Consider the following 27024-nt stretch of genomic DNA (forward strand, 5'->3'; position numbering starts at 1 on the left):
CTGTGTGTATATACTGAGGAGAATCTACCTCTCCTCTATGTGTATATACTGAGGAGAATCTACCTCACCTCTATGTGTATATACTGAGGAGAATCTACCTCACCTCTGTGTCTATACTGAGGAGAATCTACCTCACCTCTATGTGTATTTACTGAGGAGAATCTACCTCCCCCTATGTGTATATATAGAGAGGAGAATCTACCTCACCTCTATGTGTATATACTGAGGAGAATCTACCTCACCTCTATGTGTATATACTGAGGAGAATATACCTCCCCTCTATGTGTATATACTGAGGAGAATCTACCTCACCTTTTATATGTATATACTGAGGAGGATCTAACTCACCTCTGTGTATATACTGAGGAGAATTTACCTCACCTCTTTGTATATATCCTGAGAAGAATCTACTTCACCTCTCTGTTTTTATAGTAAGGAGAATCTACCTCACCTCTATGTGTATATACAGAGTAGAATCTACCTCACCTCTGTGTATATACTGAAGAGAATCTACCTCACCTCTACGTGTATATACTGAGGAGAATCTACCTCCCCCTATGTGTATATACTGAGGAGAATCTACCTCACCTCTATGTGTTTATACTGAGGAGAATCTACATCACCTTTTTGTGTATATACTGAGGAGAATCTGCCTGCCCTCTGTGTGTATATACTGAGGAGAATCAACCTCACCTCTATGTGTATATACTGAGGAGAATCGACCTCACCTCTGTGTGTATATACTGAGGGGAATCTACTTCACCTCTATGTGTATATACCCAGGGGAATCTACCTCACCTCTATGTGTATATACTGAGGAGAAACTACCTCCCCTCCATGTGTATATACTGAGGAGAATCTACCTCACCTCTATGTGTATACACTGAGGAAAATCTACCTCACCTCTATCTGTATATACTGAGGAGAATCTACCTCACCTCTATGTGTATATACTAAGGAGAATCTACCTCACCTCTATGTGTATATACTGAGGAGAATCTGCCTCACCTCTATGTGTATATACTGAGGAGAATTTAGCTCCCCTCTATGTGTATATACTGAGGAGAGTCAACCTCACCTGTATGTGTATACACTGAGGAGAATCTACCTCACCTCTGTGTATATACTGAGGAGAATCTACCTCACCTCTCTGTTTTTATAGTGAAGAGAATCTACCTCACCTCTGTGCATATACGGAGGAGAATCTACCTCACCTCTGTTTATATACTGAGGAGAATCTACCTCACCTCTGTGTATATACTGAGGAGAATCTACCTCCCCTTATGTGTATATAGTGAGGAGAATCTACCTCACCTCTATGTGTATATACTGGGGAGAATCTACCTCACCTCTATGTGTATATACTGAGGAGAATCTACCTCCCCTCTATGTGAATATACTGAGGAGAATCTACCTCCCCTATATGTGTATATACTGAGGAGAATCTACCTCTCCTCTATGTGTATATACTGAGGAGAATCTACCTCACCACTATGTGTATATACTGAGGAGAATCTACCTTACCTCTGTGTATATACTGAGGAGAATCTACCTCACCTCTATGTGTATATACTGAGGAGAATCTACCTTACCTCTGTGTATATACTGAGGAGAATCTACCTCACCTCTATGTGTGTATACTGAGGAGAATCTGCCTCCCCCCTATGTGTATATACTGAGGAGAATCTACCTCACCTCTATGTGTACATACTAAACAGAATCTACCTCAGCTCTCTGTGTATATACTGAGGAGAATCTACCTCAGCTCTCTGTTTTTATAGTGAGGAGGATCTACCTCACCTCTATGTGTATATACTGAGGAGAATCTACCTCACCTCTACGTGTATATACTGAGGAGAATCTACCTCCCCTCCATGTGTAAATACTGAGGAAAATATAGCTCACCTCTATGTGTATATACTAAGGAGAATCTACCTCACCTCTATGTGTATATACTTAGGAGAATCTACCTCACCTCTATGTGTATATACTTAGGAGAATCTACCTCACCTTTGTGTGTATATACAGAGGAAAATCTACCTCGCCTCTATGTGTATATACTAAGGAGAATCTACCTCACCTCTATGTGTATATACTGGGGAAAATCTACCTCCCCTCTATGTGTATATACTGAGGAGTATCTATCTCCCCTCTGTATTTATACTGAGGAGAATCTACATCTCCTCTATGTATAGATACTGAGGAGAATCTACCTCACCTCTATGTGTATATACTTAGGAGAATCTACCTCACCTCTATGTGTATATACTTAGGAGAATCTACCTCACCTTTGTGTGTATATACAGAGGAAAATCTACCTCGCCTCTATGTGTATATACTAAGGAGAATCTACCTCACCTCTATGTGTATATACTGGGGAAAATCTACCTCCCCTCTATGTGTATATACTGAGGAGTATCTATCTCCCCTCTGTGTTTATACTGAGGAGAATCTACATCTCCTCTATGTATAGATACTGAGGAGAATCTACCTCACCTCTATGTGTATATACTGAGGAGAATCTACCTCACCTCTGTGTATATACTGAGGAGAATCTACCTCACCTCTGTGTATATACTGAGGAGAATCTACCTCACCTCTGTGTATATACTGAGGAGAATCTACCTCACCTCTATGTGTATATACTGAGGAGAATCTGCCTCCCCTCTATGTGTATTTACTGAGGAGAATCTACCTCCCCCTATGTGTATATACAGAGGAGAATCTACCTCACCTCTATGTGTATATACTGAGGAGAATCTACCTCCCCTCTGTGTGTATATACTGAGGAGAATCTACCTCACCTCTATGTGTACATACTAAACAGAATCTACCTCACCTCTCTGTGTATATAATGAGGAGAATCTACCTCACCTCTCTGTTTTTATAGTGAGGAGGATCTACCTCACCTCTATGTGTATATACTGAGGAGAACCTACCTCACCTCTATGTGTATATACTAAGGAGAATCTACCTCACCTCTGTGTGTATATACTGAGGAGAATCTACCTCACCTCTACGTGTATATACTGAGGAGAATCTACCTCACCTCTGTGTATATACTGAGGAGAATGTACCTCACCTCTGTGTGTGTATATACTGAGGAGAATCTACCTCCCCATTGTGTATACTGAGGAGAATCTACCTCACCTCTATGTGTATATACTGAGGAGAATCTACCTCACCTCTATGTGTATATACTGAGGAGAATCTACCTCCCCTCTATGTGTATATACTGAGGAGAATCTACCTCACCTCTATGTGTATATACTAAGGAGAATCTACCTCAACTCTATGTGTATATACTGAGGAGAATATTCCTCACCTCTGTGTATATACTGAGGAGAATCTACCTCACCTCTATGTGTATATACTTAGGAGAATCTACCTCACCTCTGTGTGTATATACTGAGGAAAATCTACCTCACCTCTATGTGTATATACTAAGGAGAATCTACCTCACCTCTATGTGTATATACTGGGGAAAATCTATCTCCCCTCTATGTGTATATACTGAGGAGTATCTATCTCCCCTCTATGTGTTTATACTGAGGAGAATCTACATCTCCTCTATGTGTATATACTGAGGAGAATCTACCTCACCTCTATGTGTATATACTGAGGAGAATCTGCCTTCCCTCTATGTGTATTTACTGAGGAGAATCTACCTCCCCCTATGTGTATATACAGAGGAGAATCTACCTCACCTCTATGTGTATATACTGAGGAGAATCTACCTCCCGTCTGTGTGTATATACTGAGGAGAATCTACCTCTCCTCTATGTGTATATACTGAGGAGAATCTACCTCACCTCTATGTGTATATACTGAGGAGAATCTACCTCTCCTCTATGTGTATATACTGAGGAGAATCTACCTCACCTCTATGTGTATATACTGAGGAGAATCTACCTCACCTCTGTGTTTATACTGAGGAGAATCTACCTCACCTCTATGTGTATATACAGAGGAGAATCTACCTCACCTCTATGTGTATATACTGAGGAGAATCTACCTCACCTCTCTGTTTTTATAGTAAGGAGGATCTACCTCACCTCTATGTGTATATACTGAGGAGAACCTACAGTACCTAACCTGTATGTGTATATACTGCTGAGAATCTACCTCACCTCTATGTGTATATACTGAGGAGAATCTACCTCACCTCTATGTGTATATACTGAGGAGAATCTACCTCACCTCTATGTGTATATACTGAGGAGAATCTACCTCACCCCTATGTGTATATACTGAGGAGAATCTACCTCACCTTTTATATGTATATACTGAGGAGAATTTACCTCACCTCTTTGTATATATACTGAGGAGAATCTACTTCACCTCTCTGTTTTTATAGTAAGGAGAATCTACCTCACCTCTATGTGTATATACTGGGGAAACTCTATCTCACCTCTACGTGTATATACTGAGGAGAATCTACCTCCCCCTATGTGTATATACTAAGGAGAATCTTCCTCACCTCTATGTGTTTATACTGAGGAGAATCTACCTGCCCTCTGTGTGTATATACTGAGGAGAATCAACCTCACCTCTATGTGTATATACTGAGGAGAATCTACCTCACCTCTATGTGTATACACTGAGGAGAATCTACCTCACCTCTGTGTGTATATACTGAGGGGAATCTACTTCACCTCTCTGTGTATATACCCAGGGGAATCTACCTCCCCCTATGTGTATATACTGAGGACAAACTACCTCACCTCTCTGTGTATATACTGAGGAGAATCTACCTCACCTCTATGTGTATATACTAAGGAGAATCTACCTCACCTCTATGTGTATATATTAAGGAGAATCTACCTCACCTCTATGTGTATATACTGAGGAGAATCTGCCTCACCTCTATGTGTATATACTGAGGAGAATTTAGCTCCCCTCTATGTGTATATACTAAGGAGAGTCAAACTCACCTCTGTGTATATACTGAGGAGAATTTACCTCACCTCTATGTATATATACTGAGGAGAATCTACCTCACCTCTCTGTTTTTATAGTGAAGAGAATCTACCTCACCTTTGTGCATATACTGAGGAGAATCTTCCTCACCTCTATGTGTATATACTAAAGAGAATCTACCTCCCCTCTATGTGTATATACTGAGGAGAATCTACCTCCCCTCTATGTGTATATACTGAGGAGAATCTACCTCCCCTCTATGTGCATATACTGAGGAGAATCTACCTCCCATCTATGTGTATATACTGAGGAGAATCTACCTCCCATCTATATGTATATACTGAGGAGAATCTAACTCACCTCTATGTGTATATACTAAGGAGAATCTACGTCACCGCTATGTGTATATACTGAGGAGAATCTACCTCACCTCTGTGTTTATACTGAGGAGAATCTACCTCACCTCTATGTGTATATACTGAGGAGAATTTACCTCACCTCTATGTGTATATACTAAGGAGAATCTACCTCCCCTGTATGTTTATATACTGAGGAGAATCTACCTCCCCTCTATGTGTATATACTGAGGAGAATCTACCGTGCCTGTATGTGTATATACTAAGGAGAATCTACCTCACCTCTATGTGTATATACTGAGGAGAATCTACCTCACCTCTATGTGTATATACTGAGGAGAATCTACCCCACCTCCATGTTTATATACTGAGGAGAATCTACCTCACCTCTATGTGTATATACTGAGAAGAATCTACCTCACCTCTATGTGTATATACTGAGGAGAATATACCTCACCTCTATGTGTATATACTGAGGAGAATATACCTCACCTCTATGTGTATATACTAAGGAGAATCTACCTCACCTCTATGTGTATATACTGAGGAGAAACTACCTCCCCTCTATGTGTACGTACTGAGTCGAATCTCCATCAACTCTGGGTGTATATACTGAGGAGAATCTACCTCACCTTTATGTGTATATACTGAAAAGTATCTACCTCCCCTCTGTGTGTATATACTGAAAAGTATCTACCTCACCTCTATGTGTATATACTGAGGAGAATCTAAATCACCTCTATGTGTATATACTGAGGAGAATCTACCTCACCTCTGTGTATATACTGAGGAGAATCTGCCTCCCCTCTATATGTATATACTGAGGAGAAACTACCTCACTTCTGTGGATATACTGAGGAGAATCTACCTCCCCTCTATGTGTTCATACTGAGGAGAATCTACCTCACCTCTATGTGTATATACTGAGGAGCATCTACCTCACCTCTATGTGTATATACTGAGGAGAATCTACCTCACCTCTATGTGTATATACTGAGGAGAACCTACCTCACCTCTATGTGTATATACTGAGGAGAATCTACCTCACCTCTACGTGTATATACTAAGGAGAATCTACCTCACCTCTACGTGTATATACTGAGGAGAATCTACCTCACCTCTCTGTGTATATACTGAGGAGAATCTACCTCACCTCTCTGTTTTTATAGTGAGGAGGATCTACCTCACCTCTATGTGTATACACTGAGGAGAACCTACCTTACCTCTTTGTGTATATACTGCTGAGAATCTACCTCACCTCAACGTGTATACACTGAGGAGAATCTAGCTCACCTCTATATGTATATACTGAGGAGGATCTACCTCACCTCTGTGTATATTCTGAGGAGAATTTACGTCACCTCTATATGTATTTGTTGAGGAGAATCTACTTCACCTCCCTGTTTTTATAGTGATTAGAATCTACCTCACCTCTGTGTGTATATACTGAGGAGAATCTACCTCCCCTCAATGTGTATATACTAAGGAGAATCTGCCTCACCTCTACGTGTATATACTGAGGAGAATCTACCTCACCTCTACGTGTATATACTGAGGAGAATCTACCTCACCTCTGTGTTTATACTGAGGAGAATGTACCTTACCTCTGTGTGTATATGCTGAGGAGAATCTACCTCACCTCTATGTGTATATACTGAGGAGAATCTACCTCCCCTTTGTGTATATACAGAGGAGAATCTACCTCACCTCTGTGTGTATATGCTGAGGAGAATCTACCTCACCTCTATGTGTATATACTGAGGAGAATCTACCTCCCGTTTGTGTATATACAGAGGAGAATCTACCTCACCTCTATGTGTATATACTGAGGAGAATGTACCTCACCTCTATGTGTATATACTGAAGAGAATCTACCTCCCCTCTATGTGTATATACTGAAAAGTATCTACCTCCCCTCTGTGTATATACTGAGAAGTATCTACCTCCCCTCTATGTGATTATACTGAGGAGAATCTACCTCCCCTATATGTGTATATACTGAGGAGAATCTACCTCCCCTCTGTATGTGTATATACTGAGGACAATCTACCTCCCCTCTCTGTGTATATACTGAGGAGAATCTACCTCACCTCTATGTGTATATACTGAGGAGAATCTACCTCACCACTATGTGTATATACTGAGGAGAAACTACCTTACCTCTGTGTATATACTGAGGAGAATCTACCTCACCTCTATGTGTATATACTGAGGAGAATCTACCTTACCTCTGTGTATATACTGAGGAGAATCTACCTCACCTCTATGTGTGTATACTGAGGAGAATCTGCCTCCCCTCTATGTGTATGTACTGAGGAGAATCTTTCTCCCCCTATGTGTATATACTGAGGAGAATCTACCTGACCTCTATGTGTATATACTAAGAAGAATCTACCTCACCTCCATGTGTACATACTAAAGAGAATCTACCTCACCTCTCTGTGTATATACTGAGGAGAATCTACCTCACCTCTCTGTTTTTATAGTGAGGAGAATCTACCTCACCTCTATGTGTGTATACTGAGGAGAATCTGCCTCACCTCTATGTGTATATACTAAGGAGAATCTACCTCACCTCTACGTGTATATACTGAGGAGAATCTACCTCACCTCGGTGTATATACTGAGGAGAATGTACCTCACCTCTGTGTGTATATACTGAGGAGAATCTACCTCACCTCTGTGTGTATATACTGAGGAGAATCTACCTCCCCTCAATGTGTATATACTGAGGAGAATCTGCCTCACCTCTTCGTGTATATACTGAGGAGAATCTACCTCACCTCTGTGTGTATATGCTGAGGAGAATCTACCTCACCTCTATGTGTATATACTGAGGAGAATGTACCTCACCTCTATGTGTATATACTGAAGAGAATCTACCTCCCCTCTATGTGTATATACTGAAAAGTATCTACCTCCCCTCTGTGTATATACTGAGGAGAATCTACCTCCCCATTGTGTATATACTGAGGAGAATCTACCTCACCTCTATGTGTATATACTGAGGAGAATCTACCTCCCCTCTATGTGTATATACTGAGGAGAATCTACCTCACCTCTGTGTATATACTGAGGAGAATCTACCTCCCCTCTATGTGTATATACTGAGCAGTATCTATCTCCCCTCTATGTGTTTATACTGAGGAGAGTCTACATCTCCTCTATGTGTATATACTGAGGAGAATCTACCTCCCCTCTGTGTGTATATACTGAGGAGAATCTACCTCACCTCTATGTGTACATACTAAACAGAATCTACCTCACCTCTCTGTGTATATAATGAGGAGAATCTACCTCAGCTCTCTGTTTTTATAGTGAGGAGGATCTACCTCACCTCTATGTGTATATACTGAGGAGAATCTACCTCACCTCTACGTGTATATACTGAGGAGAATCTACCTCCCCTCTATGTGTAAATACTGAGGAAAATATAGCTCACCTCTATGTGTATATACTAAGGAGAATCTACCTCACCTCTATGTGTATATACCGAGGAGAATATTCCTCACCTCGGTGTATATACTGAGGAGAATCTACCTCACTTCTATGTGTATATACTTAGGAGAATCTACCTCACCTTTGTGTGTATATACAGAGGAAAATCTACCTCGCCTCTATGTGTATATACTAAGGAGAATCTACCTCACCTCTATGTGTATATACTGGGGAAAATCTACCTCCCCTCTATGTGTATATACTGAGGAGTATCTATCTCCCCTCTGTGTTTATACTGAGGAGAATCTACATCTCCTCTATGTATAGATACTGAGGAGAATCTACCTCACCTCTATGTGTATATACTGAGGAGAATCTACCTCACCTCTGTGTATATACTGAAGAGAATCTACCTCACCTCTGTGTATATACTGAGGAGAATCTACCTCACCTCTATGTGTATATACTGAGGAGAATCTGCCTCCCCTCTATGTGTATTTACTGAGGAGAATCTACCTCCCCCTATGTGTATATACAGAGGAGAATCTACCTCACCTCTATGTGTATATACTGAGGAGAATCTACCTCCCCTCTGTGTGTATATACTGAGGAGAATCTACCTCACCTCTATGTGTACATACTAAACAGAATCTACCTCACCTCTCTGTGTATATAATGAGGAGAATCTACCTCACCTCTCTGTTTTTATAGTGAGGAGGATCTACCTCACCTCTATGTGTATATACTGAGGAGAACCTACCTCAACTCTATGTGTATATACTAAGGAGAATCTACCTCACCTCTACGTGTATATACTGAGGAGAATCTACCTCACCTCTACGTGTATATACTGAGGAGAATCTACCTCACCTCTACGTGTATATACTGAGGAGAATCTACCTCACCTCTGTGTATATACTGAGGAGAATGTACCTCACCTCTGTGTGTATATACTGAGGAGAGTCTACCTCCCCATTGTGTATACTGAGGAGAATCTACCTCACCTCTATGTGTATATACTGAGGAGAATCTACCTCCCCTCTATGTGTATATACTGAGGAGAATCTACCTCACCTCTATGTGTATATACTAAGGAGAATCTACCTCAACTCTATGTGTATATACTGAGGAGAATATTCCTCACCTCTGTGTATATACTGAGGAGAATCTACCTCACCTCTATGTGTATATACTTAGGAGAATCTACCTCACCTCTGTGTGTATATACTGAGGAAAATCTACCTCACCTCTATGTGTATATACTAAGGAGAATCTACCTCACCTCTATGTGTATATACTGGGGAAAATCTATCTCCCCTCTATGTGTATATACTGAGGAGTATCTATCTCCCCTCTATGTGTTTATGCTGAGGAGAATCTACATCTCCTCTATGTGTATATACTGAGGAGAATCTACCTCCCCTCTGTGTGTATATACTGAGGAGAATCTACCTCTCCTCTGTGTATATACTGAGGAGAATCTACCTCACCTCTATGTGTATATACTGAGGAGAATCTACCTCTCCTCTATGTGTATATACTGAGGAGAATCTACCTCACCTCTATGTGTATATACTGAGGAGAATCTACCTCATCTCTGTGTTTATACTGAGGAGAATCTACCTCACCTCTATGTGTATATACAGAGGAGAATCTACCTCACCTCTATGTGTATATACTGAGGAGAATCTACCTCACCTCTCTGTTTTTATAGTAAGGAGGATCTACCTCACCTCTATGTGTATATACTGAGGAGAACCTACAGTACCTAACCTGTATGTGTATATACTGCTGAGAATCTACCTCACCTCTATGTGTATATACTGAGGAGAATCTACCTCACCTCTATGTGTATATACTGAGGAGAATCTACCTCACCTCTATGTGTATATACTGAGGAGAATCTACCTCACCCCTATGTGTATATACTGAGGAGAATCTACCTCACCTTTTATATGTATATACTGAGGAGAATTTACCTCACCTCTTTGTATATATACTGAGGAGAATCTACTTCACCTCTCTGTTTTTATAGTAAGGAGAATCTACCTCACCTCTATGTGTATATACTGGGGAAACTCTACCTCACCTCTACGTGTATATACTGAGGAGAATCTACCTCCCCCTATGTGTATATACTAAGGAGAATCTTCCTCACCTCTATGTGTTTATACTGAGGAGAATCTACCTGCCCTCTGTGTGTATATACTGAGGAGAATCAACCTCACCTCTATGTGTATATACTGAGGAGAATCTACCTCACCTCTATGTGTATACACTGAGGAGAATCTACCTCACCTCTGTGTGTATATACTGAGGGGAATCTACTTCACCTCTCTGTGTATATACCCAGGGGAATCTACCTCCCCCTATGTGTATATACTGAGGACAAACTACCTCACCTCTCTGTGTATATACTGAGGAGAATCTACCTCACCTCTATGTGTATATACTAAGGAGAATCTACCTCACCTCTATGTGTATATATTAAGGAGAATCTACCTCACCTCTATGTTTATATACTGAGGAGAATCTGCCTCACCTCTATGTGTATATACTGAGGAGAATTTAGCTCCCCTCTATGTGTATATACTAAGGAGAGTCAAACTCACCTCTGTGTATATACTGAGGAGAATTTACCTCACCTCTATGTATATATACTGAGGAGAATCTACCTCACCTCTCTGTTTTTATAGTGAAGAGAATCTACCTCACCTTTGTGCATATACTGAGGAGAATCTACCTCACCTCTATGTGTATATACTAAAGAGAATCTACCTCCCCTCTATGTGTATATACTGAGGAGAATCTACCTCCCCTCTATGTGTATATACTGAGGAGAATCTACCTCCCCTCTATGTGCATATACTGAGGAGAATCTACCTCCCATCTATGTGTATATACTGAGGAGAATCTACCTCCCATCTATATGTATATACTGAGGAGAATCTAACTCACCTCTATGTGTATATACTAAGGAGAATCTACGTCACCGCTATGTGTATATACTGAGGAGAATCTACCTCACCTCTGTGTTTATACTGAGGAGAATCTACCTCACCTCTATGTGTATATACTGAGGAGAATCTACCTCACCTCTATGTGTATATACTAAGGAGAATCTACCTCCCCTGTATGTTTATATACTGAGGAGAATCTACCTCCCCTCTATGTTTATATACTGAGGAGAATCTACCTCCCCTCTATGTGTATATACTGAGGAGAATCTACCTTGCCTGTATGTGTATATACTAAGGAGAATCTACCTCACCTCTATGTGTATATACTGAGGAGAATCTACCTCACCTCTATGTGTATATACTGAGGAGAATCTACCCCACCTCCATGTTTATATACTGAGGAGAATCTACCTCACCTCTATGTGTATATACTGAGAAGAATCTACCTCACCTCTATGTGTATATAATGAGGAGAATATACCTCACCTCTATGTGTATATACTGAGGAGAATATACCTCACCTCTATGTGTATATACTAAGGAGAATCTACCTCACCTCTATGTGTATATACTGAGGAGAAACTACCTCCCCTCTATGTGTACGTACTGAGTCGAATCTCCATCAACTCTGGGTGTATATACTGAGGAGAATCTACCTCACCTTTATGTGTATATACTGAAAAGTATCTACCTCCCCTCTGTGTGTATATACTGAAAAGTATCTACCTCACCTCTATGTGTATATACTGAGGAGAATCTAAATCACCTCTATGTGTATATACTGAGGAGAATCTACCTCACCTCTGTGTATATACTGAGGAGAATCTGCCTCCCCTCTATATGTATATACTGAGGAGAAACTACCTCACTTCTGTGGATATACTGAGGAGAATCTACCTCCCCTCTATGTGTTCATACTGAGGAGAATCTACCTCACCTCTATGTGTATATACTGAGGAGCATCTACCTCACCTCTATGTGTATATACTGAGGAGAATCTACCTCACCTCTATGTGTATATACTGAGGAGAACCTACCTCACCTCTATGTGTATATACTGAGGAGAATCTACCTCACCTCTATGTGTATATACTGAGGAGCATCTACCACACCACTATGTGTATATACTGAGGAGAATCTACCTCACCTCTATGTGTATATACTGAGGAGAACCTACCTCACCTCTATGTGTATATACTGAGGAGAATCTACCTCACCTCTACGTGTATATACTAAGGAGAATCTACCTCACCTCTACGTGTATATACTGAGGAGAATCTACCTCACCTCTCTGTGTATATACTGAGGAGAATCTACCTCACCTCTCTGTTTTTATAGTGAGGAGGATCTACCTCACCTCTATGTGTATACACTGAGGAGAACCTACCTTACCTCTTTGTGTATATACTGCTGAGAATCTACCTCACCTCAACGTGTATACACTGAGGAGAATCTAGCTCACCTCTATATGTATATACTGAGGAGGATCTACCTCACCTCTGTGTATATTCTGAGGAGAATTTACGTCACCTCTATATGTATTTGTTGAGGAGAATCTACTTCACCTCCCTGTTTTTATAGTGATTAGAATCTACCTCACCTCTGTGTGTATATACTAAGGAGAATCTGCCTCACCTCTACGTGTATATACTGAGGAGAATCTACCTCACCTCTACGTGTATATACTGAGGAGAATCTACCTCACCTCTACGTGTATATACTGAGGAGAATCTACCTCCCCTCAATGTGTATATACTAAGGAGAATCTGCCTCACCTCTACGTGTATATACTGAGGAGAATCTACCTCACCTCTACGTGTATATACTGAGGAGAATCTACCTCACCTCTGTGTTTATACTGAGGAGAATGTACCTTACCTCTGTGTGTATATGCTGAGGAGAATCTACCTCACCTCTATGTGTATATACTGAGAAGAATCTACCTCCCCTTTGTGTATATACAGAGGAGAATCTACCTCACCTCTGTGTGTATATGCTGAGGAGAATCTACCTCACCTCTATGTGTATATACTGAGGAGAATCTACCTCCCGTTTGTGTATATACAGAGGAGAATCTACCTCACCTCTATGTGTATATACTGAGGAGAATGTACCTCACCTCTATGTGTATATACTGAAGAGAATCTACCTCCCCTCTATGTGTATATACTGAAAAGTATCTACCTCCCCTCTGTGTATATACTGAGAAGTATCTACCTCCCCTCTATGTGATTATACTGAGGAGAATCTACCTCCCCTATATGTGTATATACTGAGGAGAATCTACCTCTCCTCTATGTGTATATACTGAGGAGAATCTACCTCCCCTCTGTATGTGTATATACTGAGGAGAATCTACCTCCCCTCTCTGTGTATATACTGAGGAGAATCTACCTCACCTCTATGTGTATATACTGAGGAGAATCTACCTCACCACTATGTGTATATACTGAGGAGAATCTACCTTACCTCTGTGTATATACTGAGGAGAATCTACCTTACCTCTGTGTATATACTGAGGAGAATCTACCTCACCTCTATGTGTATATACTGAGGAGAATCTACCTTACCTCTGTGTATATACTGAGGAGAATCTACCTCACCTCTATGTGTGTATACTGAGGAGAATCTGCCTCCCCTCTATGTGTATATACTGAGGAGAATCTTTCTCCCCCTATGTGTATATACTGAGGAGAATCTACCTGACCTCTATGTGTATATACTAAGAAGAATCTACCTCACCTCCATGTGTACATACTAATGAGAATCTACCTCACCTCTCTGTGTATATACTGAGGAGAATCTACCTCACCTCTCTGTTTTTATAGTGAGGAGAATCTACCTCACCTCTATGTGTGTATACTGAGGATAATCTGCCTCACCTCTATGTGTATATACTAAGGAGAATCTACCTCACCTCTACGTGTATATACTGAGGAGAATCTACCTCACCTCGGTGTATATACTGAGGAGAATGTACCTCACCTCTGTGTGTATATACTGAGGAGAATCTACCTCACCTCTGTGTGTATATACTGAGGAGAATCTACCTCCCCTCAATGTGTATATACTAAGGAGAATCTGCCTCACCTCTTCGTGTATATACTGAGGAGAATCTACCTCACCTCTACGTGTATATACTGAGGAGAATCTACCTCACCTCTGTGTTTATACTGAGGAGAATGTACCTCACCTCTGTGTGTATATGCTGAGGAGAATCTACCTCACCTCCATGTGTATATACTGAGGAGAATCTACCTCCCCTTTGTGTATATACAGAGGAGAATCTACCTCACCTCTGTGTGTATATGCTGAGGAGAATCTACCTCACCTCTATGTGTATATACTGAGGAGAATGTACCTCACCTCTATGTGTATATACTGAGGAGAATCTACCTCCCCTCTATGTGTATATACTGAAAAGTATCTACCTCCCCTCTGTGTATATACTGAGGAGAATCTACCTCCCCATTGTGTATATACTGAGGAGAATCTACCTCACCTCTATGTGTATATACTGAGGAGAATCTACCTCCCCTCTATGTGTATATACTGAGGAGAATCTACCTCACCTCTGTGTATATACTGAGGAGAATCTACCTCCCCTCTATGTGTATATACTGAGCAGTATCTATCTCCCCTCTATGTGTTTATACTGAGGAGAGTCTACATCTCCTCTATGTGTATATACTGAGGAGAATCTAACTTACCTCTATGTGTATATACTGAGGAGAATCTACCTCACCTCTGTGTATATACTGAGGAGAATCTACCTCACCTCTGTGTATATACTGAGGAGAATCTACCTCACCTCTATGTGTATTTACTGAGGAGAATCTGCCTCCCCTCTATGTGTATTTACTGAGGAGAATCTACCTCCCCCTATGTGTATATACAGAGGAGAATCTACCTCCCCTCTATGTGTATATACTGAGGAGAATCTACCTCACCTCTATGTGTATATACTGAGGAGAATCTGCCTCCCCTCTATGTGTATATACTGAGGAGAATCTACCTACCCCTATGGGTATATACAGAGGAGAATCTACCTCACCTCTATGTGTATTTACTGAGGAGAATCTACCTCCCCCTATGTGTATATACTGAGGAGAATCTACCTCCCCCTATGTGTATATACTGAGGAGAATCTACCTCACCTCTATGTGTATATACTGAGGAGAATCTACCTCACCTCTCTGTTTTTATAGTGAGGAGGATCTACCTCACCTCTATGTGTATATACTGAGGAGAACCTACAGTACCTAACCTGTATGTGTATATACTGCTGAGAATCTACCTCACCTCTATGTGCATATACAGAGGAGAATTTACCTCACCTCTATGTGTATATACTGCGGAGAATCGACCTCCCCTTTATGTGTATATACTGAGGAGAATCTACCTCCCCTCTATGTGTATATACTGAGGAGAATCTACCTCCCATCTATGTGTATATACTGAGGAGAATCTTCCTCACCTCTATGTGTATATACTGAGGAGAATCTAACTCACTTCTATGTGTATTTACTAAGGCGAATCTACGTCACCGCTATGTGTATATACTGAGGAGAATCTACCTCACCTCTGTGTTTATACTGAGGAGAATCTACCTCACCTCTATGTGTATATACTGAAGAGAATCTACCTCCCCTCTATGTGTATATACTGAAGAGAATCTACCTCCCCTCTATGTGTATATACTGAAAAGTATCTACCTCCCCTCTGTGTATATACTGAGAAGTATCTACCTCCCCTGTATGTGAATATACTGAGGAGAATCTACCTCCCCTATATGTGTATATACTGAGGAGAATCTACCTCACCTCTATGTGTATATACTGAGGAGAATCTACCTTACCTCTGTGTATATACTGCGGAGAATCTACCTCACCTCTATGTGTGTATACTGAGGAGAATCTTCCTCCCCCTATGTGTATATACTGAGGAGAATCTACCTGACCTCTATGTGTATATACTAAGAAGAATCTACCTCACCTCCATGTGTACATACTATAGAGAATCTACCTCACCTCTCTGTGTATATACTGAGGAGAATCTACCTCACCTCTCTGTTTTTATAGTGAGGAGGATCTACCTCACCTCTATGTGTATATACTGAGGAGAACTTACCTCACCTCTATGTGTATATACTAAGGAGAATCTACCTCACCTCTACGTGTATATACTGAGGAGAATCTACCTCACCTCGGTGTATATACTGAGGAGAATGTACCTCACCTCTGTGTGTATATACTGAGGAGAATCTACCTCACCTCTATGTGTATATACTGAGGAGAATCTACCTCCCCATTGTGTATATACTGAGGAGAATCTACCTCACCTCTATGTGTATATACTGAGGAGAATCTACCTCACCTCTGTGTATATACTGAGTAGAATCTACCTCACCTCTATGTGTATATACTGAGGAGAATCTACCTCCCCCTATGTGTATATACAGAGGAGAATCTACCTCCCCTCTATGTGTATATACTGAGGAGAATCTACCTCCCCTCTATGTGTATATACTGAGGAGAATCTACCTCCCCTCTATGTGTATATACTGAGGAGAATCTACCTCTCCTCTATGTGTATATACTGAGGAGAATCTACCTCACCTCTATGTGTATATACTGAGGAGAATCTGCCTCCCCTCTGTGTATTTACTGAGGAGAATCTACCTCCCCCTATGTGTGTATACAGAGGAGAATCTACCTCACCTCTCTGTTTTTATAGTGAGGAGGATCTACCTCACCTCTATGTGTATATACTGAGGAGAACCTACAGTACCTAACCTGTATGTGTATATACTGAGGAGAATCTACCTCACCTCTATGTGTATATACTGAGGAGAATTTTACCTCACCTCTATGTGTATATACTGAGGAGAATCTACCTCCCCTTTATGTGTATATACTGAGGAGAATCTACCTCCCCTCTATGTGTATATACTGAGGAGAATCTACCTCCCATCCATATGTATATACTGAGGAGAATCTACATCACCTCTATGTGTATATACTGAGGAGAATCTAACTCACCTCTATGTGTATTTACTAAGGCGAATCTACGTCACCGCTATGTGTATATACTGAGGAGAATCTACCTCACCTCTGTGTTTATACTGAGGAGAATCTACCTCACCTCTAGGTGTATATACTGAAGAGAATCTACCTCCCCTCTATGTGTATATACTGAAAAGTATCTACCTCCCCTCTGTGTATATACTGAGAAGTATCTACCTCCCCTCTATGTGAATATACTGAGGAGAATCTACCTCCCCTATATGTGTATATACTGAGGAGAATCTACCTCTCCTCTATGTGTATATACTGAGGAGAATCTACCTCCCCTCTGTATGTGTATATACTGAGGAGAATCTACCTCCCCTCTCTGTGTATATACTGAGGAGAATCTACCTCACCTCTATGTGTATATACTGAGGAGAATCTACCTCACTACTATGTGTATATACTGAGGAGAATCTACCTTACCTCTGTGTATATACTGAGGAGAATCTACCTCACCTCTATGTGTATATACTGAGGAGAATCTACCTTACCTCTGTGTATATACTGAGGAGAATCTACCTCACCTCTATGTGTGTATACTGAGGAGAATCTACCTGACCTCTATGTGTATATACTAAGAAGAATCTACCTCACCTCCATGTGTACATACTAAAGAGAATCTACCTCACCTCTCTGTGTATATACTGAGGAGAATCTACCTCACCTCTCTGTTTTTATAGTGAGGAGGATCTACCTCACCTCTATGTGTATATACTGAGGAGAACCTACCTCACCTCTATGTGTATATACTAAGGAGAATCTACCTCACCTCTACGTGTATATACTGAGGAGAATCTACCTCACCTCGGTGTATATACTGAGGAGAATGTACCTCACCTCTGTGTGTATATACTGAGGAGAATCTACCTCACCTCTATGTGTATATTCTGAGGAGAATCTACCTCCCCATTGTGTATATACTGAGGAGAATCTACCTCACCTCTATGTGTATATACTGAGGAGTATCTACCTCCCCTCTATGTGTATATACTGAGGAGAATATACCTCCCCTCTATGTGTATATACTGAGGAGAATATACCTCACCTCTATGTGTATATACTAAGGAGAATCTACCTCACCTCTATGTGTATATACTGAGGAGAATATTCCTCACCTCTGTGTATATACTGAGGAGAATCTACCTCACCTCTATGTGTATATACTTAGGAGAATCTACCTCACCTCTATGTGTATATACTTAGGAGAATCTGCCTCACCTCTATGTGTATATACTGAGGAAAATCTACCTCATCTCTATGTGTATATACTAAGGAGAATCGACCTCACCTCTATGTGTATATACTGAGGAGAATCGACCTCCCCTCTATGTGTATATACTGAGGAGAATCTACCTCCCCTCTATGTGTATATACTGAGGAGAATCTACCTCTCCTCTATGTGTATATACTGAGGAGAATCTACCTCACCTCTATGTGTATATACTGAGGAGAATCTGCCTCCCCTCTATGTGTATACACTGAGGAGAATCTACCTACCCCTATGGGTATATACAGAGGAGAATCTACCTCACCTCTATGTGTATTTACTGAGGAGAATCTACCTCCCCCTATGTGTATTTACTGAGGAGAATCTACCTCCCCCTATGTGTATATACTGAGGAGAATCTACCTCACCTCTATGTGTATATACTGAGGAGAATCTGCCTCCCCTCTGTGTATTTACTGAGGAGAATCTACCTCCCCCTATGTGCATATACAGAGGAGAATCTACCTCACCTCTATGTGTATATACTGAGGAGAATCTACCTCACCTCTCTGTTTTTATAGTGAGGAGGATCTACCTCACCTCTATGTGTATATACTGAGGAGAACCTACAGTACCTAACCTGTATGTGTATATACTGCTGAGAATCTACCTCACCTCTATGTGTATATACTGCGGAGAATCTACCTCCCCTCTATGTGTATATACTGAGGAGAATCTACCTTCCATCTATGTGTATATTCTGTGGAGAATCTACCTCACCTCTATGTGTATATACTGAGGAGAATCTACCTCACCTCTATGTGTATATACTGAGGAGAATCTACCTCCCCTCTGTGTGTATATACTGAGGAGAATCTACCTCTCCTCTGTGTGTATATACTGAGGAGAATCTACCTCACCTCTATGTGTATATACTGAGGAGAATCTACCTCACCTCTGTGTATATACTGAGGAGAATCTACCTCACCTCTGTGTGTATATACTGAGGAGAATCTACCTCACCTCTTTGTGTATATACTAAGGAGAATCTACCTCACCTGTATGTTTATATACTGAGGAGAATCTACCTCCCCTCTATGTGTATATACTAAGGAGAATCTACCTCCCCTGTATGTTTATATACTGAGGAGAATCTACCTCGCCTCTATGTGTATACACTGAGGAGAATCTACCTCACCTCTATGTGTATATACTGAGGAGAATCTACCTCCCCTCTATGTGTATATACTAAGGAGAATCTACCTCACCTCGATGTGTATATACTTAGGAGAATCTACCTCACCTCTATGTTTATATACTGAGGAGAATCTACCTTAACTCTATGTGTATATACTGAGGAGAATCTACCTCACCTCTATGTGTATATACTGAGGAGAATCTACCTCACCTCTATGTGTATATACTGAGGAGAATCTACCTCGCCTCTATGTGTATATACTAAGGAGAATCTACCTCACCTGTATGTGTATATACTGAGGAGAAACTACATCCCTTCCATGTGTATATACTGAGGAGAATCTACCTCTCCTCTGTGTTAATATACTGAGGAGAATCTACCTCACCACTATGTGTATATACTCAGGAGCATCTACCTCACCTCTCTGTGTATATACTGAGGAGAATCTACCTCTCCTCTATGTGTATATCCTGAGGAGAACCTACCACATCTCTCTGTGTATATACTGAGGAGAATCTACCTCACTTCTGTGTATACACTGAGCAGAATCTACCTCCCCTTTACGTCTATATACTGCGGATAATCTACCTCACCTCTAGGTGTATATACTGAGGAGAATCTACCTCACCTCTATGTGTATATACTGAGAAGACTCTACCTCACCTCTAGGTGTATATACTCAGGAGCATCTACCTCACCTCTATGTGTATATAATGAGGAGAATCTACCTCACCTCTGTGTTTATATACTGAGGAGAATCTACCTCAGCTCTGTGTGTTTATACGGAAGGGAATCTACCTCGTCTCTGTGTGTATATACGTAGGAGAATCTACCTCACCTCTGTGTGTATATATTGAGCAGAAACTACCACCTCTCTATGTGTATATACTGAGGAGAATCTACCTCATCTCTGTGTGTATATACTGAGGAGAATCTACCTCCCCTCTGTGTGTATATACTGAGGAGAATCTACCTCACCTCTTTGTATATACTGAGGAGAATCTACCTCCCCTCTATGTGTATATACTGAGCAGAAACTACCACCTCTCTATGTGTATATACTGAGGAGGATCTACCTCCCCTCTATGTGTATATACTGATGAGAATCTGCCTCACCTCTCTGTGTATATACTGAGGAGAATCTACCTCCCCTCTGTGTGTATATACGGAGGGGAATCTACGTCCCCTCTATGTGTATATACTGAGGAGAAACTACCTCCCCTCTATGTGTATATACTGAGGAGAATCTACCTCACCTCTAGGTGTAAATACTGAGGAAAATCTACCTCTCCTCTATGTGTATAAACTGAGGAGAACCTACCTCACTTCTATGTGTATATACTGCTGAGAATCTTCCTTACCTCAACGTGTATACATTGAGGAGAATCTACTTTTACATCTATATGTATATACTGAGGAGGATCTACCTCACCTCTGTATATATACTGAGGAGAATTTTCCTTACCTCTATGTGTATATACTGAGGAGAATGTACCTCACCTCTATGTGTATATACTGAGGAGAATCTACCTCACCTCTATGTGTATATACTGAGGCGAATCTACCTCACCTCTCTGTGTATATACTGAGGAGAATCTACCTCTCCTCTGTGTGTATATACTGAGGAGGATCTACCTCACCTCTATGTGTATATCCTGAGGAGAACCTACCACATCTCTCTGTGTATATACTGAGGAGAATCTACCTCACTTCTGTGTATATACTGAGCAGAATCTACCTCCCCTTTACGTGTATACACTGCGGATAATCTACCTCACCTCTAGGTGTATATACTGAGGAGAATCTACCTCACCTCTATGTGTATATACTGAGAAGACTCTACCTGACCTCTAGGTGTATATACTGGGGAGAATCTACCTCACCACTATGTGTATATACTGAGGAGAATCTACCTCACCTCTGTGTTTATATACTGAGGAGAATCTACCTCTGCTCTGTGTGTTTATACGGAAGGGAATCTACCTCGTCTCTGTGTGTATATACGTAGGAGAATCTACCTCACCTCTGTGTGTATATATTGAGCAGAAACTACCACCTCTCTATGTGTATATACTGAGGAGAATCTACCTCATCTCTGTGTGTATATACTGAGGAGAATCTACCTCCCCTCTGTGTGTATATACTGAGGAGAATCTACCTCCCCTCTATGTGTATATACTGAGCAGAAACTACCACCTCTCTATGTGTATATACTGAGGAGGATCTACCTCCCCTCTATGTGTATATACTGATGAGAATCTGCCTCACCTCTCTGTGTATATACTGAGGAGAATCTACCTCCCCTCTGTGTGTATATACTGAGGAGAATCTGCCTCCCCTCTATGTGTATATACTGAGGAGAATCTACCTCACCACTATGTGTATATACTGAGGAGAATCTACCTCACCTCTAGGTGTATATACTGAGGAGAATCTACCTCACCTCTCTGTGTATATAGTGAGGGGAATCTCCCTCCCCTTAATGTGTATATACTGAGGAGAAACTACCCCCCCCTCTATGTGTATATACTGAGGAGAATCTAGCTCCCCTCTATGTGTATATACTGAGGAGAATCCACCTCCCCTCTATGTGTATATACTGTGGATAATCTACCTCACCTCTAGGTGTATATACTGAGGAGAATCTACCTCACCTCTAGGTGTTTATACTGAGGAGAATCTACCTCACCTCTAGGTGTTTATACTGAGGAGAATCTACCTCACTTCTAGGTGTATATACTGAGGAGAATCTACCTCACTTCTAGGTGTATATACTGAGGAGAATCTACCTCACCTCTAGGTGTTTATACTGAGGAGAATCTACCTCACCTCTCTGTGTATATAGTGAGGGGAATCACCCTCCCCTTAATGTGTATATACTGAGGAGAAACTACCCCCCACCTCTATGTGTATATACTGCGGATAATCTACCTCACCTCTAGGTGTATATACTGAGGAGAATCTACCTCACCTCTAGGTGTTTATACTGAGGAGAATCTACCTCACCTCTAGGTGTATATACTGCGGATAATCTACCTCACCTCTAGGTGTATATACTGAGGAGAATCTACCTCACCTCTATGTGTATACACTGAGGAGAATCTACCTCACCTCTCTGTGTATATACTGAGAAGAATCTACCTCACTTCTGTGTATATAGTGAGCAGACTCTACCTCCCCTCTATGTGTATATACTGCGGAGAATCTACCTCACCTCTAGGTGTATATACTGAGGAGAAACTACCTCAACTCTATGTGTATATACTGAGGAGAATCTACCTCACCTCTATGTGTATATACTGAGGAGAATCTACCTCACCCCTATGTGTATATACTGAGGAGAATCTACCTCACCTCTATGTGTATATACTGAGGAGAATCTACCTCACCTCTATGTGTATACACTGAGGAGAATCTACCTCACCTCTGTGTGTATATACTGAGGAGAATCTACCTCACCTCTATGTGTATATACTGAGGGGAATCTACCTCACCTCTCTGTGTATATACCCAGGGGAATCTAGCTCCCCTCTATGTGTATATACTGAGAAGAAACTACCTCCCCTCCATGTGTATATACTGAGGAAAATCGAACTCAGTACTATGTGTATACACTGAGGAGAATCTACCTCACCTCTGTGTGTATATACTGAGGCGAATCTACCTCACCTCTCTGTGTATATACTGAGGAGCATCTACCTCACTTCTATGTGTATATACTGAGGAGCATCTACCTCACCTCTATGTGTATATACTGAGGAGAATCTACCCCACCTCTATGTGTATATACTGAGGAGAATCTACCTCACCACTATGTGTATATACTGAGGAGATTGTACCTCAACTCTATGTGTATATACTGAGGAGAATCTTTCTCACCTCTCTATGTATACACTGAGGAGCATCTACCTCACCTCTGTGTGTTTATACTGAGGAGAATCTACCTCCCCTCTATGTATATATACTGAGGAGAATCTACCTCACCTCTGTGTGTGTATATACTGAGGAGAATCTACCTCACCTCTGTGTGTGTTTATACTGAGGAGAATCTACCTCACCTCCATGTGTATATACTGAGGAGAATCCACCTCCCCTCTATGTGTATATACTGAGGAGAATCTACCTCACCTCTATGTGTATATACTGAGGAGAATCTACCCCACCTCTATGTGTATATACTGAGGAGAATCTACCTCACCTCTCTGTGTATATACTGAGGGGAATCTACCTCACCTCTATGTGTATATACTGAGGGGAATCTACCTCCCCTCTGTGTGTATATACTGAGCAGAATCTACCTCCCCTCTATGTGTATATACTGAGGAGAATCTACCTCACCTCTCTGTGTATATACTGAGGAGAATCTACCTCAGCTGTAGGTGTATATACTGAGGAGAATCTACCTCCCCTCTATGTGTATATACTGCGGATAATCTACCTCACCTCTAGGTGTATATACTGAGGAGAATCTACCTCACCTCTAGGTGTTTATACTGAGGAGAATCTACCTCACTTCTAGGTGTATATACTGAGGAGAATCTACCTCACCTCTAGGTGTTTATACTGAGGAGAGTCTACCTCACCTCTCTGTGTATATAGTGAGGGGAATCTCCCTCCCCTTAATGTGTATATACTGAGGAGAAACTACCCCCCCCCTCTATGTGTATATACTGAGGAGAATCTACCTCACCTCTATGTGTATATACTGAGAAGAATCTACCTCACTTCTGTGTATATAGTGAGCAGACTCTACCTCCCCTCTATGTGTATATACTGCGGAGAATCTACCTCACCTCTAGGTGTATATACTGAGGAGAAACTACCTCACCTCTAGGTGTATATACTGAGGAGAAACTACCTCACCTCTATGTGTATATACTGAGGAGAATCTACCTCACCTCTATGTGTATATACTGAGGAGAATCTACCTCAGCTCTATGTGTATATACTGAGGAGAATCTACCTCCCCTCTATGTGTATATACTGAGGAGAATCTACCTCACCTCTATGTGTATATACTGAGGAGAATCTACCGCACCTCTATGTGTATACACTGAGGAGAATCTACCTCACCTCTATGTGTATATACTGAGGGGAATCTACCTCACCTCTCTGTATATATACCCAGGTGAATCTAGCTCCTCTCTATGTGTATATACTGAGAAGAAACTACCTCCCCTCCATGTGTATATACTGAGGAAAATCGACCTCAGTACTATGTGTATACACTGAGGAGAATCTACCTCACCTCTGTGTGTATATACTGAGGAGAATCTACCTCACCTCTCTGTGTATATACTGAGGAGCATCTACCTCACTTCTATGTGTATATACTGAGGAGAATCTACCTCCCCTCTATGTGTATATACTGAGGAGAATCTACCTCCCCTCTATGTGTATATACTGAGGAGAATCTACCTCACCTCTATGTGTATATACTGAGGAGAATCTACCTCCCCTCTGTGTGTATATACTGAGGAGAATCTTTCTCACCTCTCTGTGTATATACTAAGGAGAATCTACCTCACCTCTATGTGTATATACTGAGGAGAATCTACCTCCCCTCTGTGTGTATATACTGAGGAGAATCTACCTCCCCTCTGTGTGTATATACTGAGGAGAATCTACCTCACCTCTATGTGTATATACTAAGGAGAATCCACCTCCCCTCTATGTGTATATACTGAGGAGAATCTACCTCACTTCTATGTGTATATACTGAGGAGAATCTACCCCACCTCTATGTGTATATACTGAGGAGAATCTACCTCCCCTCTGTGTGTATATACTGAGGAGAATCTACCTCACCTCTCTGTGTATATTCTTAGGGGAATCTACTTCATTTCTTTTGAGAGTTCTTTGGGAGGAGCCCATGTCTACAGAAGGACATCGGTACATGAAGCCTGAGGAGAATCTAACACTCCTCTATGTGTACAGATTTTATTCCTTGATTCCTCTGAAATAACCGAAAGAGATGAGAAGGGGAACAGCACTTCCAATCAATATACTGTAGCACTTCCAGGCTTGCAGGGTGCACGATCCACAGCCAAGGTCTGGACCCAAAGACCGGAAGAAGCAGGAAATCCTTACAAGATGTGTTGAATCAGCACTCCAGGGGTTAATTATGAATGAAACAGCACTTTATTCCTCAATGGTAAAAACATGGCTGCAACGTTTCGATCCTACACACACAGGATCTTTGTCAAGCTGGACAATAATTAACCCCTGGAGTGCTGATTCAACACATCTTGTAAGGATTTCCTCTGAAATAACCATGACTCCATAACATTTTCAATGGGAACAACATGTAAACATCGGTAGCAAATTTCCTCGTGTGACACCGGGTATATCAGCTCGTAGTAATATATATATTACCCACAGATTGTATAGTGCTCAAATAGAGCCCTAAATTGCCCAAAGTGGCATTAATAAGTCGGCATGTGGTATCCATAGAAGGGCTCCCCATTATTCATGGTGCAGCGATTGTGCGAGTCGGGACGGCACCATTTAGCAGATCTTTTTGGTGGGATGGAGGAGGGGACACGTCTTCACATCTTTTTTTTTGATCCACTATAATCAAGTTGTCGTCTTGCTGCAGGGACACAACTCAAACTGCGGTCTGGTGCACTTCCTGGGGGTGGTGGAAGCGGAGGACAGCGCTCTGGTCCAGGTCCTGAAGAAACAGGGCGCCATTCCCTTTGTGAAGACTAACATCCCACAGTCCCTGATAAAGTAAGAGGTCTAGCTAGAGCACCACTCTGCTGCTTGTGATAATAGCTCATACTCCAGTCACCACCAGAGCTGCAGTCACAGTTTTACTGGTTTCCTGTTAGCTCTTGGGCTGCAGAACATTGGCTTGAATACTATGTATTCC

General features: G+C 41.3%; 1 protein-coding gene across 9 annotated transcripts in view; it reads left to right on the forward strand.

The window, feature by feature from the left end:
• The window catches only part of LOC136622054 (vitamin D3 hydroxylase-associated protein-like), a 102811-nt gene that overhangs the window by 56478 nt on the left and 19309 nt on the right, over positions 1–27024 (forward strand). For all 9 annotated transcript variants that reach the window (XM_066598056.1, XM_066598048.1, XM_066598057.1 and 6 more), the window contains exon 4: positions 26749–26882. In XM_066598056.1, the coding sequence (XP_066454153.1) occupies positions 26749–26882 (134 nt within the window). The remainder of the gene's footprint in view (positions 1–26748; positions 26883–27024) is intronic.

This window comes from Eleutherodactylus coqui, chromosome 3 (genome assembly GCF_035609145.1).
Source record: "Eleutherodactylus coqui strain aEleCoq1 chromosome 3, aEleCoq1.hap1, whole genome shotgun sequence".
Taxonomy (NCBI): domain Eukaryota; kingdom Metazoa; phylum Chordata; class Amphibia; order Anura; family Eleutherodactylidae; genus Eleutherodactylus; species Eleutherodactylus coqui.